A 19,563-nucleotide genomic window follows, 5' to 3' on the forward strand; every position below is an offset into this window, starting at 1 on the left:
GGGGCTTGACAACGGCATAATCAGCTAGCAACAAGCCTGTGGATAGCAACGCCTGTCCCGTACACACGCCACGCGTATACATAGTCAGAGATAGAATGTTTTGGTAGCGGACGCCGATTTCGCTCTATTATTACTATATTAAAATCGCTTAAATTATAGATATTTTGTTTTCTTGAAGGTGTACCTACTGGAAATCTTGTCAATATGATGAACACAACTATGTCAAACTCCACGACGTGGAATATAAATCGTAGGAGAGACTTTGCAGAACTCAAAGAAGGCACACAAGTACCCGGGTAAGAAAATTATACTAGTGTCTTGTCAAGTAGCTATATGCGGTACAGATAAGCTTAGTACATGAACATGTATATTCTCATTTGGAGATATTAATGAGTATGTCATACATTGTATGTTCCATTGTGCTAACTGACATGATGCAATAACAATATTAATTATATACTGATTATGAGTAACAACATGTTCTAAAGTGTATTTATGTTTTAGTGACGTTATACATATATATAACTATTCGTTATGGGATATTTCACTGTGATTGTGAATAGATTGTGTTATAATCATGATAATGTTTGTCTGAAAATTTCATGCTGCATTTATCAACAGCAAAACAAAACGGTTTGCCCAAGTATAAAAGTATTATGTGTTGGAACTCCAGAATTGCAGTTGTGACCCCAATAAATTATTGTAGTAAAAATGTAAGACATGGATATTGATCTGTATGTATTTACTCTTTTTCCTTCAAAAACATGTTCATGTTTATGTTTACATTCATTCATCACATTTTAGCAGGGGCTGTAAAGCAACTTTCAAAGTGGGGGGAGGCCGGGCACCAATAACAAAAATGATACTTCTGGAAAACAAGAGCACCTAGCTACAAGGGGCAACCTCACCCCGGGGGAGGGGGGTACTCAGATTTAGTTTGGATGGGGGTGTGCTGCTCAAGCCTTGAAACCCTTCCCATTTTTAAGGGTCATTTTTTTTTAAGGAAGGCCCTTTTTTCACAATTTTGGAGTTTTTACACTCAAGATACATGTACTTCTTTAGCATCATACATTGATGATGGTCTGAAGATCTATTTGTGAGCAATGCAAAAACTGTAAGATTAGTGAGGTGGCATTGTGACAAAGTAGCATGTTAAACATGCATTTCACATCAAATTCTGCATTTTAATGAAATACAGGTCAGTGGGTATCACCAGGTGCAGGCGCGTAGCCACGGGGGGGGGGGGGGGGGGGGGGGGGGGGGGCACGTGCCCCCCTAAAATTTCCAAGATCGGTTTAACTTTTTAGACCCCTTTTTTTTTACCTCTATCGATTACATGTATGTGCCCCCAAACGTCGAACTCTGGCTACGCGCCTGGGTAACACACAAGCTGTACTACTCTGACATAATGTATAATGGCAGCTCCACTGGGAGAATAGTGAGCAAGGAAGCTGCAAAATTGCTTTACTTGCTAAATAATCAAATGAGACTAACTTTAAGATTTTTTTAACTGGCTCATAAGCTCTATTAAGGCTATCAGCTAAAGATTATTGGATTTCATTTACCTTTAAAAGAAGGGCAAGAAGCACTTATTAGAAAGGAATGGGTAACATGGGCACTCTTCAAAGTAAAAAAGGTCTCTCATAAGATTTAAATATGGTCACGTATCAGAAGTGAAAAGGGGCACTTATAAGATGGGGGATATGATTGCTTATTAAGAAGAAAAAAAGAGTCATTTATTAGGAGTACACGGGGGCAATTTTTCAAAGTAGAAAGGGAGATTTTAGGGGTACTTGAAAAAGTGGGGTAGCCCCTCCCAATTGAGCACTATCTCTGCAATTTCAACAACTACAATACAACTTAATGGAATATATATATTATATTAATTTCTTTAATCTTGTTGCCTTTACAGCTACTGCGGATACATCGAGCAGTACAAGTACCATGTTGGAGATACATATGGAAATGCAACCAACAGACTGGAGAATGTGAGAGAAATATAAAATTATTTGAATTCATGTTTCATTCTTTTCTTCATGTTTAGTTAATTTCTATTTGGTATTTGATGTTTAATATCACTCTGGAAACAGATATATCCATCATTATTTGAACTATAGATGATTACAATGTAGGTGCCCATATTTATGCCATCCATAGCAGGCAGATCATGTTTTGTGAAAGCGAAAAGTTGGGGAGGGGGGGATGGGGATGATTCTGAAGAAGAAGACAAATTGACAAGGAAAAAAGTTACCACATAGTAGGTCATGACTTAGACAAAAAAGTCTCTGAAAAATTGAAATGGTAAAAAAAATGACAAAACTCCAGTTGATATTCTATTCCCTAAATGATCAAATTTTCTTTTGTTGTTTGTGTCCAGAGACGTGCAAACCGTCATCCCATTATATCATCATGGCCAAACAACTACTTTGATGCCTCCAGCAAACATGTTGGGACTGGGCTGACTGCTGCCACCACGCTAAGTGGGGAGAGAAGGCCTATACAGTTACCAAGATCTAACGGAGACAACAAACTCACAGAGAAGATGGTGCCAGGCTACACAGGTATAACAACCATCTTTATATAAAGACCAGGGGGGGTGTTTCACAAAGTTCCTAAGTAGAACTTAACACTAAGTTGGACTTAACATTTATGGAAAGCCATTTGCATCTATGAAAATATTTTGTAAAAGTTATTTTAAAAGGCATAAAATGGTGATTCAAATCATTCATATTTTCTATTATCATGGAACATGTCATGTTCTTGATGTGGAATTTATGAAAAGTCTAAAATACTTGAAATTTTGCTTTTGAATATATTTCATTATAAGGCTACAAATGGCTATCCATAATATTTAAGTCCAACTTAGAGTTAAGTTCGACTTAGAATCTTTGTGAAACACCCCCCCTGGAGTGGTATTCTGAGATTCAAATTATCTCAGTGATATAAAGTACCCTTAAAATCTTTCTTATATCAGTATTCTGAGAATCATTAGGCCAAATAACAAAAATTAAGTTTTTCTCATCCCCGCCCGCCACCTTTTTTTACTATTTACTATTCAGAAGAAAAACAGCCCCCCCCCCCAAAAAAAAGCCTTAAGTGATACAAATCGTTTGTTTTTGTCAAACATTGCATCAGTATACTCACATAGCACAATATCTGTGAATAAATACTGGTAGGCTTGGCTAGCTATAACAAATTGCAAAATAGTAAATAGTAATGCCCTGCCTCCTCCTTTTTTTTTAAAGTCCAGTTAGTTTTGTTATTTGGCCTTATCGCAAGGATTTATTTTACTAAGACATGCCCATTTGTGATGCGATAACCTCAGAGAAATGTTAGATTTTACTCCTTTTATGTTCAGCCAAAAGAGATCACGTTCTGCCGGCCTCCTAGAAAATATTGTTATTATTATTATTATTGTCTTTATTAATAATGATCGTGTTGTTGTTCTTATAAATATTGTTGATAGTATTACATTTATTGTTGTTATCAGTAGTAGTAGTAGTATTAGTATTATTATTATTAGTAGTAGTAGTATTATCATTATTATTATTAACATTATTGTTATTATTATTTGTATTATTATTATCATCATTTTTATTATTATTACTACCGAAATTATTATTATTATTAATATTATTATCATTAATATTGTTATTATCATTATTATTAATATTATTATTATTATTTACAATGGAAAAGAGGGGAAGAATGAAAAAATAAGAGATTTATAAGCGAAAATGCTAAAGAGACAAAGAGAAAGAACAAGGGAAATGCTCTCGGCGGTCTCGCCTGCATTACGCAATTCAATATGATGAAAAATTGAGGTTGGGACGTTATTCATAGGCAGGGTGGCCCATTAGCAGGCCCCCCCCCCCCCCCCAATGAAATCCTCTAAATATAATCAGCATTTTGAAGTGAATATTGACCAAGGTCATTGGAAGAATTATGTACTATAATTTGTACCAAGATTAATAACTTTAACGGAACATAAAAAAATAACAAATTTTTTTTTTTTTTTTTAAATCCTCACATACTGACCTAAAATGACCTTTGACCTTGACTTTGTGACCTGGAATTTGCGTCATAAGATTTGTGATACTTGATAACCCTTGTGTACAAGTTTCATGGAATTTGAACAAACACTTTTGAAATTATGCTTAAATTTCAAAATCTTGATGTTGATGCCACAAAAGAGTCTAAGTATGTTGACCTGAAATGACCTTTGACCTTAATTTAGTGACCTGAAATTCTACTCACATGATTGGGAATACTTGATAACCCTTTAGTCAATTTTTTTTCATTGAATAAGAACTTATACATGTACTTTCAAAATTATATTAAAAATTCAAAAACTTAACCTGAGGTTAAGTTTTCGATAATGATGCCGCAACATAGTCTAAGTCTTTTGACCTTGATTTTGTGACCTGAAATTCTGCTCACACAATTGGGAATACTTGATGACCCTTTAGTCCAAGTTTCATTGAATGAGAACTTATAATTTCAAAATTATATTAAAAATTTAAAAACTAAACCTTAGGTTAAGTTTTTGATGTTGACGCTGCCGTCGCCGTCACTGGAAAAGCGGCGCCTATATCTCGCTTTTTGCTACGCAGGCGAGACAAAAATGGAATAGGAATGGAGAAAATATTGTGAAAGAAAAGGGTATGAGGAAAAAGATATATTTACATATTTATTACCTCTCTCCACGCTTTGACAGGCTACATCCCCAGGATGCCTTTCAAGTTTGGAAATACCTACAAGGAGGACTGTGATGTCTGTATTGATGATTTCCTCCACACTACCAAAGAACACGACACCAAGATCAAGACCCTGAAACAGACAGTGGTCCAGTCAAGACCTCTCCAACCCAAGAGGGATGAGAAGGTGGTCATTAAGGCTCTAAACTTCTACCGAGATCAAAACCCTGGAAAGGTTTTATTAGGTAAGAATTTTATATTGTCTTGTTTCATTTTGCTCCATACCATTTTATAACAAAGAACTCTTGTGAGTTCAAAGCCAATGCTTCATAAAATCTGGCTACATGTATGTACTCCAAATTACTTTTATGCTATTTCACTTACTATCATATCATGGAAATAGAAATATTACCCCACTGTGTTAATATGATAATACAGTATAATAATATTAACAATAATATAATGTGCCAAATTAGTCAAGAAATAGAAACAAAACACTCACTTAGAATCCAAGAACATGCATGAATGCATATAATGCTTCAAAATATTTTCAACAGTTTAAAATAGTTACCCGTATCATCATGGATGTAATCATTCTTGTAATCTACTGTACATCACTGATTTTACCAACAGAAATTTCTTGAAGATGGGTGCCAAATTGTTATTCATGCTTTCACCCAGGTTGATATTTCCATGAATCATATTCTCATTTCGTCACATTTTGTGTTATTTCTGTGTTTAATTATATAAATAGACGACAAGAGAGAATCGAGGGAAGCTCCCATTCCAGGTTACAAAGGCTTTATACCAAGACAAGGTGTGACTGAGCTAGGTCTAGGAGCAAGGTATAATGAGATGTGTGACAAATCACTCAATGTATTCTACGATGAGACAGACAGGCATGCAATCATCTCCAAGCCGGGGTATGTTCCAAAGTAAGTACACTTCAGTTTGACTCTTTCTTTGCTTGTAATAACTGTATCTTGTTCTGTTCATGTCAATCATCAGGATGCACTGTAATTGTAAAATTTTCAAACTTTCTAATATTATTACATGACACCTTGTCACATTTTCATAGTGTACTTAAAGGGCAACCCAACCCCTGGAATTAGTTTTTCTGTATGAAAGCAGAAAAATACGATAAAAACAGAATGACGAAAGTTTGAATAAATCAAACAGCTAGATAATAAGAAAGTTATGAATGTTTGGAATATGAGATCAATTTGTCTATGCGAATCTCAAATTGACAGTTTGGTATTAAAGTAGATTGTGAAGTATAACAGATATCTCTCCTGTTTGTTGTGTACAAAAACATCTTAACTTTTCTTCTACGTGCCTTCTCCCTTGGGGGCAGTAGTCAAAATATATTATGGAAGCATATTATCATAGGTCCTCTTTCCTCCCAAGTCATACATTTTTTAGAAGAAGAAAAAAAATGGAAATTTTAGTTGTACAGCAAAGAAATATCATGTAAATGACTAAATCTGTCTATTTGAGCTACCCTTTTCATTTCCATCAAAATCTCAGTCATCCAAGGTCATGGTTATGCTAGAATATGGCTGTTGCAATGGTAACTTGTATAATTTCAGTAGTTAACATAAATTTCTAATGAGAAAAACATTAAAAATACATGTATCCATTTCATGCTTAAAATTGTAATATTTTCTATGCCAGAACATTGTAGTTGCTATGGCAACAACCTGGTAGAAATTTTCTAAAAGTAGCTCGCTGTAGAATTTGTTTCTCATATGAATAGATTGACTTTCACTCATAGAACATCAGTTTGCTGTGTAAAGACAATTTTGATGTGCCTTCACTGCAGTACCTTTTACTGAGATAGATTTTAAGTGAAGTTTTTTTTTATTATTTAGTTTAGTGTCAAAAATTTATCATTAATCTTAGAGGAATTTTAGCTATATTATCTTAAGTATCCAAACGAAAAGCTTAAATTTTCTCAGTTTTATTCAATAAATTAAATTGAAAATTGAGGATTTAGGCTAAAATGCGTCACAAGGGCTTTTCCCTAGGCTGTCAGTGCAAATATTCTCATCTCAAACTACATTTATTTCATATCCTTGACATCATGTTTTTTTTCTTCATTTTAGGACTACTGTCCCTAAATTTGCTGGTAAGGCCAGTTTGCAGCTGACAAAAGATGATAAGAGTACCTTGATGCAGAGGAGACTCTACAAAGATATTGGCATGGTACCCAAGTACACAGGATACCTTCCACGTAAGTATTCCTACAGAGGATTCTAGGATGATTGCTTCTTAGGTTCCCCACACCAACTCAAACAACTGCATCCTGTAGTCACTCTTTATGCTACTTGTACAATATTGTAGAACAGCATAAACAAACCAATGTACCAAGTGCCCATACTTATGTAGCTATTCCACGACATGTTCACTGTATTTTTCCATTACATGTTCATCCTGTTCTTTTTTAAATGTACATGTTGATATTTATCATTTTTACGCCTTGTATTACTATATGTATTTAATTTTAAATGCTTTCTGTTATTATATTCAATAAATAAACTTAATAAAGTATGTGATAACAAAAAGTAATAGTAGCAGTGGTGGTAGTATCATTGTCATTATCATCATTGTCATCATCATTATCATCATTATGCAAATCGATACATAGTAATGATTATGTAAATATCAAATAACTAACACAAAAATAAATTGGAATCAATTATTTTAAGAAAAAAATTGCATTCTACTGGGTGATACATTAAATACTTACGATTTTCTTTTCTTTGACAGAAATCCGTTACCGATTCGGTCATACTTATGGTGATGCGTCCAGATCTCTTCCTGTGTGTAGTCATGGACAGTCCAACTATGGTGAACATCTACAGACACTTCAACAATCTGCTTGATCACCAGGAAGCAGTAGTGCTATGTCTTAATGTCAGCCTTCCACAGAGTCAGCCGGCCTCCAAGATGGATCATTCTTCGACCCGAAGCTGTGTGATAATTTTAAAGAACTTTACCTCCTAACAGCATATGCAAACATCTTTCAGGGGTCAAAAGATGTGTCGTATGTTGGCTGGTTGCTGACTTTTGGGAGAAGAAATGTATTTGTTCAATGTTTTGTGAACTTGCTGAACAAGGTCCAGAAGTTGTGAGAACTTGTACAAGAGATTCACAGAATTGTTTTATGATTTTTGTTTAATGTGTTCCTCTTCTCTCCTTCTCTCTATCTTCCCTCTGTATCTCTCAATCGCTCAACATGTCTTAATGATGTTGTCTTCTTCTTCTTAAAGCCCTCTCTGTCTCCATTATCTTTTCATTCCATTCTTCACAGGCACCCTTTATATTCCCTAATAATAACACTCTTCCTCTCCCTGTACTTCTGACTAAATACTTGACAACTGCAGTGCAGATTGTCACATACTAAACTTTTTTTAATGTGGATGATTGCTAAAATTGTTAATATGGAAAGAGCACAGCCTTTCAAGTTAAAACAAAGACAAAATTATGTACATGGCCCCTCCAACCTCTAAATTCATGTTGACTAAGAGTCAGATTACTTCATACAAAATCTCTAGATTTCCATGGGACAATCTAATATGCTTCAACTACAACATGAAATTGTGTTGTATAGGCAATATGTACTGCTGGCCACAACCTATGATTTTTGAAAAATTGTTTTACTCGTAACAATTATGTAAGAGACAAACTTTTCTTGATATTTGACATTTTCAGTGCTAGTTTGTGTCAAAGAAGGTTAACTGATAATCCACTTATTTTCATGGAAAACGATGCATTGGAAGTTTTAAAAGGTTGTGAGATTGAGACAATTCATGCAAATATAATGCTACTCCTGCTACTGCCTATGTTATAACATATTTGATAATCTTTTCCCTATAATTTCCTGTCTTCAAATGATAGGCCAATCTTATTTCATTCAATATGTAACTTTTTATTTTTTGAAATATCCTTTATATATTTATAAGCTTTAATTATTAGGATGTGGTAATTAAAGCCCCTCTGTCCTACTTGTAGCTACTTGCTCCCTCTATATAGAAAACTTCCCCAATCAGTGCCTGTTGATCCCCCATGATCCTCTTTTTCTTATGTTAGTTGAGAGCTGAGTTAATGAGATAGCCCCCTGTCAGTGACCTCGCTGTGTGGTCTAATCCCTTCAGGCCCAGTAGTAATGACGGTCTTTAAGAGATATTGATTAAAACAACACACTATTCCAAAATTGTAATTTAATTTGGTGCACATCTAATCTAAGAACAAACTAAGACCATCATACAGGGTGTCAAGATTGTTTTTAACAATTCTAATTTTATGAGTTTTCTGGGCACACTTCATGTAATATGCATATTCAACTTCATTTGAATGTTGGCTCTCTATACATGTTGTCTGAGGGGCAGATATATATGCAAATAAGTGCAAAGAAGTCAGTATTATATCTCGGTTCTGTATCTTGACCTGTCAAAGTGATAAAATAAAAAATAAAACTTAAATCATAATTTGCATAGAATATCTGCAATTTTGGATGTGGAACTGGTCAATGCATTCCTCTTTCATTTATTGAGCTCATGATGAATTAACAAAATATAAAATAATGATATTTTTGTATTTGTTTTGCTGACTAATAAAGTTTATATGTTTTCCACTGATAATTTGTATGCATTTTAAATGAAATTTCAGCTATAGTTCAGCACTTTATTTGTACATCCAAATATTGCATACATTGCATACATCATTTTAGAAATGTTCTATTTTCCTGAATTATTGTAATTTATGTTAAGTTTTGTTTTCATTTCTTACTGCTGTCCCAAATATTCATACCTGACTTCATGTACACAGCACTAAAAACACACAAAATGATGCATGATAAAAGGTATTCATTGAAACATTCCATGATTTTCCATCAATAAAAAGAGTACCTAAATTTGCTTTATTTTACATACTCAAAATGCTACATTAATCTCTTGAAGGAAACTATAAGTTGTATTGTAAACATGACTATATCTTTCACTAAATGGTAGTACATTTTTTTAAGCAGACATTCAAAATTAGTATGTTTTACAACTTCAATTTACTTCTCCTAGATTTCTTTAAAAGGAGTATATTGGTTTTGCCATTCCACAATATTCACCCATGGTACAAGCATTCTGTACTGTATGTCACATGTTGTGCTTTAGGAACTAATTTTACATGAGGGTTTTATATACAATATTTGAAAATAATGGCAGAGGGGGGCAGAAAAATTGTGAGGATAGTCCATGTGATAAATGTCCAGAAATTTTTACAAAAGATTTAAGAGGAAGCTGAGTTCTGTAAACTTTCTAATCTTTTATTTTTGTGCAGAAGAATATCATACTAGAACTGACACATGCCAAGGATTGTTTGTAATGTCATATGAATTCCAAATGTAACTAGAAATAGTTTAAAACTTTGGACCAATCTTTTAAATGCTACAGTTGAGTGAAATTGTTCTCATGTTTACGATTCAAATCCATACAATTATTATCATGTAATACACAATCAAACTTTCATATTAATTTCTAGGCTGTTAATGTAAGAATTCAAATTACAAAGCAGTACTAAACTCTATTTTCAGGCTTAAGAGTAATACATGTTATACAATACTAAAAAATCACAGTTCACATCAAACTATGATATGAAAACATAAACAGACAAAGAGTCTTGTAAAAATATAGCATGGTAAATACAATAAAGAATCGGTGGTACATGTTTTGAAAAATAACTCTGTTTATGAACCAATAGAGACACTAATTTGAGTTATAACATTGTATTAATCCAGCCTAACGTTACATATATATATTTCAGATATGACATAATGTGCAGCATTTCTTACCAATGAATACATACAATAGCATCTCCAAATGATTTTGAATTGTACTATTTAAATTGCTGGTCAATTTAGCAGTGGTCATTCAGGCAAAAAAATTCTATTTCTTCCTGTACTTATGTAAATATGGATTGTTGTAAATGATGTTTTTATGTAGAGTGCCAGCAACTGATTATTGTTTCTTCAAATGCCTATTGAATTTTTGCCTTAAATTCTCTGTAGAAGTTTTACACAAATAATGTTATTTTGCTGTTGACAACACACATTCTGTAAATGAGAAATATATTCAGGTTTGAAATAATAAAGTTACAAAAAGTCAAATGCTCTGTTTGTTGAAGATTCTTTCATTACTTGTATGTTTTCATGAAGGTAAATCAGTCTTTGTATTGCTTATGCTGGATTATTTTTTACTGTGTAAAATTATTGCAATTTACAAATGGCAAAACAACTATTTTACATCTTCTTTAATAACCTCAGACAAAAATTACAACTACAAGTTAGCATATTGAAGAAAACAGAAGCATCTAGCTATTCTGTTTAGGTGGGTTGACATAGTGCTCCTTAATTCAATATACCAGAATTACAAGCAGCAGTATTTCATGAATATACTTTGTCACACAAACAATAAAATGAATTCATACAAAAGAGAAACGGAACATTTTCAAACCTTAATCTACTTTGCAGTTATAAAATATGCAATAATAATATCTGCAATCCAACAGCAATTATTCCATTCTTTCCCTGATACCAAAATAATCTTTTGCAAATAATCAATAATTACAAGCAGCATACACACAAAAACCAATGCATTCTACATATAATAAAAGAGTTATATATTAATGTCATCCTGAAAATAATTTCAAAATATATTAACCTGAGTAGGTACCCACACATGAATACAACTTGATTATGAAACTTGTAAAAGACACATGTTTTCATTCAAAAGTACTATGTACATTGATTATAATACTCCCTATTTTACCCACATATTACATTCTGTCAGTCATCACATAAAACATGACTAGATATATAAAATTATATAGTACTATATACAGGAAGGAATTAAATTTACTCTTTTAATTCAGTTGTTTTTCTGGCTTCTTTTCAAAATAATCTAGTAGAGCACAATATTACTCAATGACAATACATGGTATAATAAGAGAACAAGAAATTGCATATATTTCACCTAGGTGCAGCAACTTCACATTTGATAAAGTATCTATTTCAGTTCTTCTTTTTTGTTAACTTGAAGTTTTGCAGCAGCCTTCCATGTGAATTCCTCTCCCTGCAGCATTACATCCTTTCCCACAAGTCACTGCTTTTTTTCCTTTACAAACCTTTTTAAACAAAAACCACCATAGAAAGTTTTTTTGAATCAATTTTTTATAATATTATGGGCGCTTTCGCATTTTGAATGGAAATGGTATATATCTAAGTTTAAAAGATAGAAAGATCGAGATCACACTGTATCTACAAAACTTGTGAAAAATAGCTATCTGTATAATGAGTTTTTAATATATTTCTACACTGCTTTATTCCAATGGATATTCAAATTAATAAATATATCATTCTCTTACAACAACAACAAAATCTGTATTATTGACTCAAGTTGGGTATTAGTTCTTTTTCGTGTTGGTTATATTACACACAACCAGCCGGCCCATGTATTGTTATTTTTTAATTAATTAATTAATTAACGGTCACTGTATTTTTTCAAAGTGGAGCTGAATTGGTATGTTCGTATTGGCTAAATTTCACACATTTTGGGGTCTAAAATTACCTTCATAGCAATTTTAGGTCCTAAAAGGGCACTAGAAATGTCATAGATAAGAATAAGAGCAATAACCATGTACTTTGAAGGCATTTGCGGTCTGAAAACCGAACTCAACTATCCCTTTAACCAAAAAGTTATATATTCTCCCCCAAATTCAGATTCTGTTGGTTCATATACTAAGTTGTAGAGAACTGTATGGTATGCAATATTTGTACAATACTGTGCCTTATATTAAACATTTCTCCATTCAATAACAACTAAACAGATGCATACACACTCCAAATTTATGTCTCCTCCCCCTACAGTATAATTTTTCTGCCTGTTTAGAATGATTATTCAACAGGGCTTCCCTCTGCCACAATACATTCCTTTATGCATTCCTATATACAATTTTAATCTAATGTTAAGGGGGTTGTGGAGATTGCATAAGGGTCAAGCTCAAGTCAAATGGTACCAAATTTTAGTTTTCACACAACATTGCATCCAAATAATCACTTACCAGGAATTCAGAATAGAGTAAGAAATATAATGGCAACGGTTTACTTTCAATCTGTTGAATTTTATCAACCATTATCCACCGTTATCAACCTAAATTTTATGTTCATTAAGACAAAAATTGGTTTAAAACGAACAAGGAAATTTAAGAAGCCATAAAATAGAACCTGAGGTCTTGTGGTTTTACAGTCATATCTGAAGATAATTATTATGTAACTAACCAAGGTCATTTGTATGAATGAACTGACTTTATCTACCGTGAGGGTATTTAAAGAATACTATTTGATTTACAGAGCTGTTGTACTTTTCTATTGACTACCAAATTTCATACTTCTTGTAAGGTACAATCAATAATGGCAATTTATATTGTTAAACTATGTATATATCCTTTCTTTTAATAAATCATTCATTTCAGAAGGCAGTTTGTAATTCTGAGTTAAAACAGAGCATTCAGCAGCTAACACATTACATCTAGCTTAGTTATTTTATCCCCCCTCCTACAAGAAATTCTCATTTCAACAGATTGTATATTATGGCTAATATAGGCAATCAGGAGTCTATCAACCTCTTTAACACCGTATTCAACATCATATGGCAGTACATGTAGCTTGGATATCTTGTTGCAGCCCCGTTGTAAGACATGGAGCCCAGAAGGCAATTTGGTCCTGGATTCCTAAGAGTACCTGGTCTGGTATCACGTTACAGATATGTATCTCCTGTTCCTTAGTGATCACTGCTGAGTCTTGGGTTACACATTACTATTCTGTAGGATAGAGGCACAAACAAAACAGAAAAATTGTCTGTAATGCTGAAATGTACAGGCATATATGTGCATTTAGTATAACTATTTCAGAAAAATGATAGAGAAAGGAAAATATTGATAAAAGACGGGTGCAATTTGGTCCTGGATTCCTGTGAGGATTATTCTGGTACCTCATTACAGATAGATATATCTCCTGTACTGTAGAGAGCACTCCTGTGTCTTTAAGCTCACTAGTGAGTATCAAACTACATATATGTAGCAGGGCATAGGTGAAAAGAAGAGAGACAAGCTAAATAATAGCATGATGAAATGTTCAAAGGAATTTGCAGTTGCAACAATAAGAGTACAACTATTAAATGCTAACTTTAGATTAAGAAGATCTGATTACCATTTACAAAACATAATTGGAGGACTTGTCCCCTAAAATTGAAGAAATGTGTTTTTAGTGATTTAACTCTGCCTATCCCCATATGAGAGGAGAGAAGGGATGAGTATAAAAGGGTTTTGTACTACCCGCAACACTGTTATCATAATCAAGGTTCGTTCTACTTAAAGATGGGTTGTAAACAGAACTGTTTTTTGGGGGTTAAGAAATTTCAATGAAATTACATGAAAGAGAACATTTGTATTCACCTGAGAACTCATCATTTGGTCTTAGTTTAGTGAAGATAGCGAGCCTGTTGGCCAGAGCAAAGAAAGCAGCATAATGGCCAATGTCAAAGGCATCACGTTGGTCAAGACCGTGCCGCTCCAGGTTAGTAAAATGTTCATCTGTGATTGGTTCGTTCTTGGTGACTGCCATGGCCATTTCTAGAATGGCTCTCTGTCTGTCAGTCACGTCAGCTGTTTCCCAATTCACCGTCATCTGGCAGTATCAAAATGAAAATTTAAAAATAGATCATGTTGGTTCAAATCTGTGGATTGCCATCTTGTAGCAATCTTTTTAAAATATGCAATAGACTACAAATTTACACAATAATATATATATATATATATATATATAATGAGATTTACTATCATTTTGGTTTGTTGGGGTTTGAGGTTCTTTAGTACTAATATCAAATAACAAGTTGTTACAATACGGTTGTACTTAAATATCTGGCATGAAATGTAGAACCGGAAAATAACAAAAGTGTTAAATCAAGTCTGATCCATATCATTGGTCTCATGAAGATAACACAATTGTTCTAAGGATTTCAGAATATGGACATTTACTGCAGAATTTAATCTCAGATGTATGTAACCAGCTAACTCTATCATTAAATATTACTTCTTTTTTTAATGACTGAAACCTAATTTCACAGTTAAAGAGTGGAAAGAAAAGAAAAAAAAATGAGAGACAAACCTGATCAGTTAGTACTGGATCATTGGTGTTGAGCCTAAAGACCATTCTATGAGAAACTGTGCAGTAGATACACTTGTTTTCTGTACTGACGGCCAGGCTGATAAATGATTTGTCCTCCTTCGTCAGATTGCCTCGGTCCGATATAAGGTGGTCGTAGTAGCCAAAGAAGTACTTAAACGAGGTAGGGTCATATGACATTATCTTGAAGATGTTGGGAAGGAAGCCACTCTGTGAAAAACAGGAAGATACAAGTAATTGATAAATTAAATCTTTCATGTTCTAAATAGAATCTAATTTCTTTCTTTTTTCCTCTCACTTAAAATGACATGAAAAATGAAAGTAAAGTATAAAATAATTTCTTCAACTTACAAACAAGTCATTCCATTAGAGCTAAGATAATAAGTGGAAAGATATATGTGAGAATCAGTATGTGAAATCGAGTAATGTCAATGTAGCATAGAAGTGAGACAATAGGCAACAGAAAAATAGCAGACAGAGGAAATTACTTGTTATTTATATATTCACATACTATGTATAAAACAAAACACATAAACGAAAAATGAGAGAAAGAACAGACTACAATATATAGCAATTTTAAGAAGAAAATGAAGCAATAACATAAGTAGGTGAATATCATACTAAAATATATCAATAACAATTTGTTTCTGTATTTGTGACCCTTCCTCTTGTCAGTTAAGGACATGGGTATTATAATGTAACTTATTTAATTTTCTTCTCCTGAAATAACCATGTCAATGACTTATATATTTTCCCTGCAATTTTCTACATATTTCTTACGGTTGAAAAAAATATATCTTTTAGTGCAATGTTTAGGTAACCCGGATAAGCTATATAAAAAAGCTGTCAAAAGAGTTAAAGAAACAACTAAGATTGACATAATAAGGTTGAGAGGATGAGACAGAGAAAGAGTGGGAAGGAGAGAGAGAATGAGAAAGAAAGAAAGAAAGGGACTTGAGGAGAGAGAGACTGCGAAAGAAAGAAAGGGAAGGAGAGACAGACAGACAGAGCAACATACAGAAAGAGAGACAGACAGACAGAAAAAGACAGACAGGCAGGCAGACACAGACAAAGACAGAGATAGAGAGAAAGAGAGAGAGATTCACCAAACAGCAGCCCACCATTGGAATTAACTAAATCATGTTGATGCATCATTGTATAATGATTCACATTCATACATCTGGTGTTTTGAGAGGAAATTTGAGTTGAAGGGAGAAGGATGGGATTTTAAAAAATCATCAAAAATAATTCAAACCGCAACTCTCACTGTAAACTAGGGCCATGTGTAAAGCTCTCCAGGGATTCAGAAATGGTAAAGGCCATTGTAAAATAGATTTGCAAATTAAATCATGAAGTCTGTCCTGAAACTCATATTTCGTTACCCTTTATTAAATTTAACATAACATGTCAGACTGTTTTCAGATCAGTACACTTTGCTGTATACTTACATTGTATGCTACAATTTTATAAATAATCAATCAAAAATGTGAATGTCCTTGGTGTGCTTAACACTAAAACATGCAAGAAGCATAGGCAACTATATACACTCAAGAATATATACATCAGAAGTCATCTTTAGTATCTTGTGTTCATACTGGATGACACAGCGATGAAACAGATTTCAAGCAAACTGAATCACAACTACAATTCTAAAAACAGCAATGGCAAATACTGAGCAGATTGATCTGGAATGCGAGGGATGGATTTTAAAATTCTCTCTGAACTTGACCATTTCTTGTTATGTATGCATTTGATCTGCAAAAGACCTTGGTAGCCTAAACATGTATATCAAAACTCATTCTATAAAATGAATTATTCACAGGATGGCCATAGAGACACTGCCAATCACAATGAAATCAAAGTGACATTATAACTGAATCCACTGTGTTGTGTAGTGTTATCAATCTTGAAGGATATGGCATCAAACAGTAAATGTGGAATAGGCTCAACTGTTTGCTATGCATTAACTTTCTACTTCCTAAATACAGAGTACATGAAGGTCAAAAGCATATTATGTGCATGTATTTGGGGGTTAAAGTCAAATGAAACAAAACCATGCATACTTGTATTTACCCTCCAAGATAAATCAAATCAATTTCATTTCAAGAATTACCTCTATCAAAACCTATAAAGTGCTTGGTTATGATGGGTAAAAGAGATATGTTAACAATTTATAAGAGTCTGACATCAATCAGCTTGACAGGCGATCAAATTCTGATTTCCCACCCCTCAAGTCACGCCCACGGTGCATTGTTGCAACTTCCTTTTGTCTCGGATTGAGCAGTGGCTGTTATTTTTTAATACAGATTTGCAAGTGTCCTGGCCAAGCTGTCATCTGCAGGATATTAATCACACAGCTACTTCCACTAAAGCCTTGGCAAAATCTCAAGATAAAGAAACTATATGAGGACAGAAGACTTCCCAAAAGATCTCCATACACAACCCCCCTCAAGATCAAAATCAAGGTTTCTTTCTTACTTATGATGCTAATATTCCTTTGACAATAATTTGTGGATAGTGAGGCAATGACGTCACAGACTCATGAGTGAGTTGCCAATTTGTCTTGTAATCACTTAGTTATTTGTTTTCCGATTTTGCTCAAACTTTTTTTTGATTGGTTTCTCGATTTTTCTGCTTCTATTGAAGTAAGTTATTTTTGGAGTGGACTTGCCCTTTAAATAGTATGAGATAACATACAGTCATTAACATATAATTTAAACCTCCATCATTATTTCTCCTTTTGTAAAGAGCGCTGCCCTCCATTACCCGACACCAATTTATGAACCTGAATTAACTCATTTCAAGACAAATGAAAATGAAAACTAAAATAGAACTTGATAATTGACCTCCATTATGTCTGTATCTCTTCAATGAACAATTTGTATCAGTACTAGCCATTAAGGCTAGAATGATTAACTGCTTAATTAGGGAATGTATAAACTCATTTACATACAAAAAATAATTTGCTGTGTTTGATACTAAATTTAGATTACTGCATTGATAAAGGGCATAAAGGCTGACCTTTTCTTGAAAAATTAACTGAGCATGACATTGGCACTTTCAAATACATATTCTAAAGAATTCATGAATTAGAGTTCAAAATCTCTTATTTCATTGGGTCATATTTCAAATGCAAGCTCAAGCTGTAATATAATGAAAAACCCAAAATATTTTTCAATCTATTGCAATGTATTTGAACTCTTTCAGAGTAATTACAGTATGAACTGAACTATTAAATTTCTATTCTCTCATTCTTGTTGTTTCTTTCTCTCTATCTGTCTCTCTGTCTCTCCCCCATCTCTCTTTCTCCCCAGCATCTCTCTCTCTCTCTCTCTCTCTCTCTCTCTCTCTCTCTCTCTCTCTATCTATCTTCCCCTCTCTCTCTCTTCCCCTGACCCCCTCTCTCTCTCTTTCTCCCTCACCCCTTTCTCTAATTAGCTCTTTCACTCACTCACTCTCTCTCTCTCTCTCTCTCTCTCTCTACCTCTTTACTTTTTCTCAGCTCTACAGTGCGTATAAAACAAGTATACACTATATCATCCAAAATATAATTTCACGACGTCTGCATTATGGGCGGTGGTCTAATCGCTCGAATGAATAAAAATAATAACACAAAAATTGGTTTGCGCAAAAATGTTTCAGCCATCTATTGGATCAAATTACAAATCAGGTACATGTATTTATCCTACGTGCCCTGTTAATAACAATCAACAATTGATTTGAACATATCATTTGATCTTTGACCCTCTATACCAGGCCTTCTCAACTAGTTTATTAGAAGTGCCAAAACGAAAAGAATTTGTAGTTGAAGTGCCACCCTGTAAGGTCGACTGTGCTGCGAGGGAGCGTAGTGACCGAGCCGAAAATGGGTGGGGTCCAGGGGCAAAGCCCTAACAGGGGTAGCAGGGGGCTGAGCCCCCTGAAGCTGGTAGATTTAGGGCTTTCTAAAGGCCCAAATGGGGCATTTTTAGCACCATTTCATTCCACAATATAATCAATCATAATTTCATATTGATGTGAAAAAATTAGTAAAATTCCTGAGTACAATTACACTGGAGGTATATTTATATGAAGTTTTTTTGTGTGCAATAAACACGGGAAATGTCAAAATAAAGTGAAATTAAACAAACAAAAACGACATGTTTCAAGATATTGGCAATGTTGAAATATCTCATCGTAAGCTAATTCTTGTTCAGACCTTTTAGATTCGTATAAAATGGTAAAAAACGATAAATTCCCCCTTTCTTCCTGTTTGTTAATAAAACAGGAAGAAAGGGCTCATATTCGACTGCAACTTCTTGATTTAGCTGAGTATTTAATTCTAAAATATATATTCTCTTTTTTTCTGTTTTTTGTTTTGTTGTTGCAACAGTCGCGCGCCACTCCGACTGACCGCAAGCGCCGCCAGTTGAGAAGGCCTGCTCTATACCTACATTTGCATACCCCTCTTGCAGTGACATATCCGGATAAAGGAGATGGATGGCATCAGTAAACATGGTAAATATATGTATCCATCCCTCCCTCCCTCCCTCCCTCCCTCCCTTAATCCCTTCAGTAAACATGGTAAATATATGTATCCCTCCCGCCCGCCCTCCCTCCCTCCCTCCCTCCCTCCCTCCCTCCCTCCCTCCC

At 34.0% G+C, this 19,563-nt stretch overlaps 2 protein-coding genes across 3 annotated transcripts in view; one reads left to right on the top strand and one right to left on the bottom strand.

Moving 5' to 3' along the window:
* The first annotated feature begins 49 nt into the window (after positions 1-49).
* LOC581387 (protein FAM166B) lies at positions 50-9,337 on the top strand. 2 transcript variants are annotated; one of them, XM_781391.5, is made up of 7 exons: positions 50-296; positions 1,913-1,988; positions 2,378-2,561; positions 4,718-4,942; positions 5,452-5,632; positions 6,803-6,930; positions 7,467-9,337. In XM_781391.5, the coding sequence occupies exons 1-7, from the start codon at positions 205-207 to the stop codon at positions 7,580-7,582; spliced, it is 1,002 nt and encodes a 333-aa protein (XP_786484.4). In that variant the 5' UTR covers positions 50-204; the 3' UTR covers positions 7,583-9,337. The 2 variants fall into 2 exon arrangements, with proteins under 2 accessions (XP_786484.4, XP_030841525.1); XM_030985665.1 differs by having other exon boundaries at positions 5,452-5,620.
* Positions 9,338-12,339: 3,002 nt separating this feature from the next.
* The window catches only part of LOC581446, a 28,640-nt gene continuing 21,416 nt past the window's right edge, over positions 12,340-19,563 (bottom strand). The window contains exons 3-5 of the mRNA XM_781442.5: positions 14,914-15,141; positions 14,202-14,433; positions 12,340-13,568 (exon numbers count right to left, since the gene is read on the bottom strand). Of these exons, the coding sequence (XP_786535.1) occupies positions 13,564-13,568; positions 14,202-14,433; positions 14,914-15,141 (465 nt within the window). The 3' untranslated portion in view covers positions 12,340-13,563. The remainder of the gene's footprint in view (positions 13,569-14,201; positions 14,434-14,913; positions 15,142-19,563) is intronic.

This window comes from Strongylocentrotus purpuratus, unplaced genomic scaffold, assembly GCF_000002235.5.
Source record: "Strongylocentrotus purpuratus isolate Spur 01 unplaced genomic scaffold, Spur_5.0 spur5_scaffold_15, whole genome shotgun sequence".
NCBI lineage: Eukaryota > Metazoa > Echinodermata > Echinoidea > Camarodonta > Strongylocentrotidae > Strongylocentrotus > Strongylocentrotus purpuratus.

Bases quoted from the DNA above. Each gene is read 5' to 3' on its own strand.
- LOC581387 (XM_781391.5), top strand. From the start codon at position 205: ATGATGAACACAACTATGTCAAACTCCACGACGTGGAATATAAATCGT. The intron at 1,989-2,377 runs GTGAGAGAAATA...GTTTGTGTCCAG, and splicing joins CAACCAACAGACTGGAGAAT to AGACGTGCAAACCGTCATCC. The intron at 4,943-5,451 runs GTAAGAATTTTA...TTATATAAATAG, and splicing joins CCCTGGAAAGGTTTTATTAG to ACGACAAGAGAGAATCGAGG.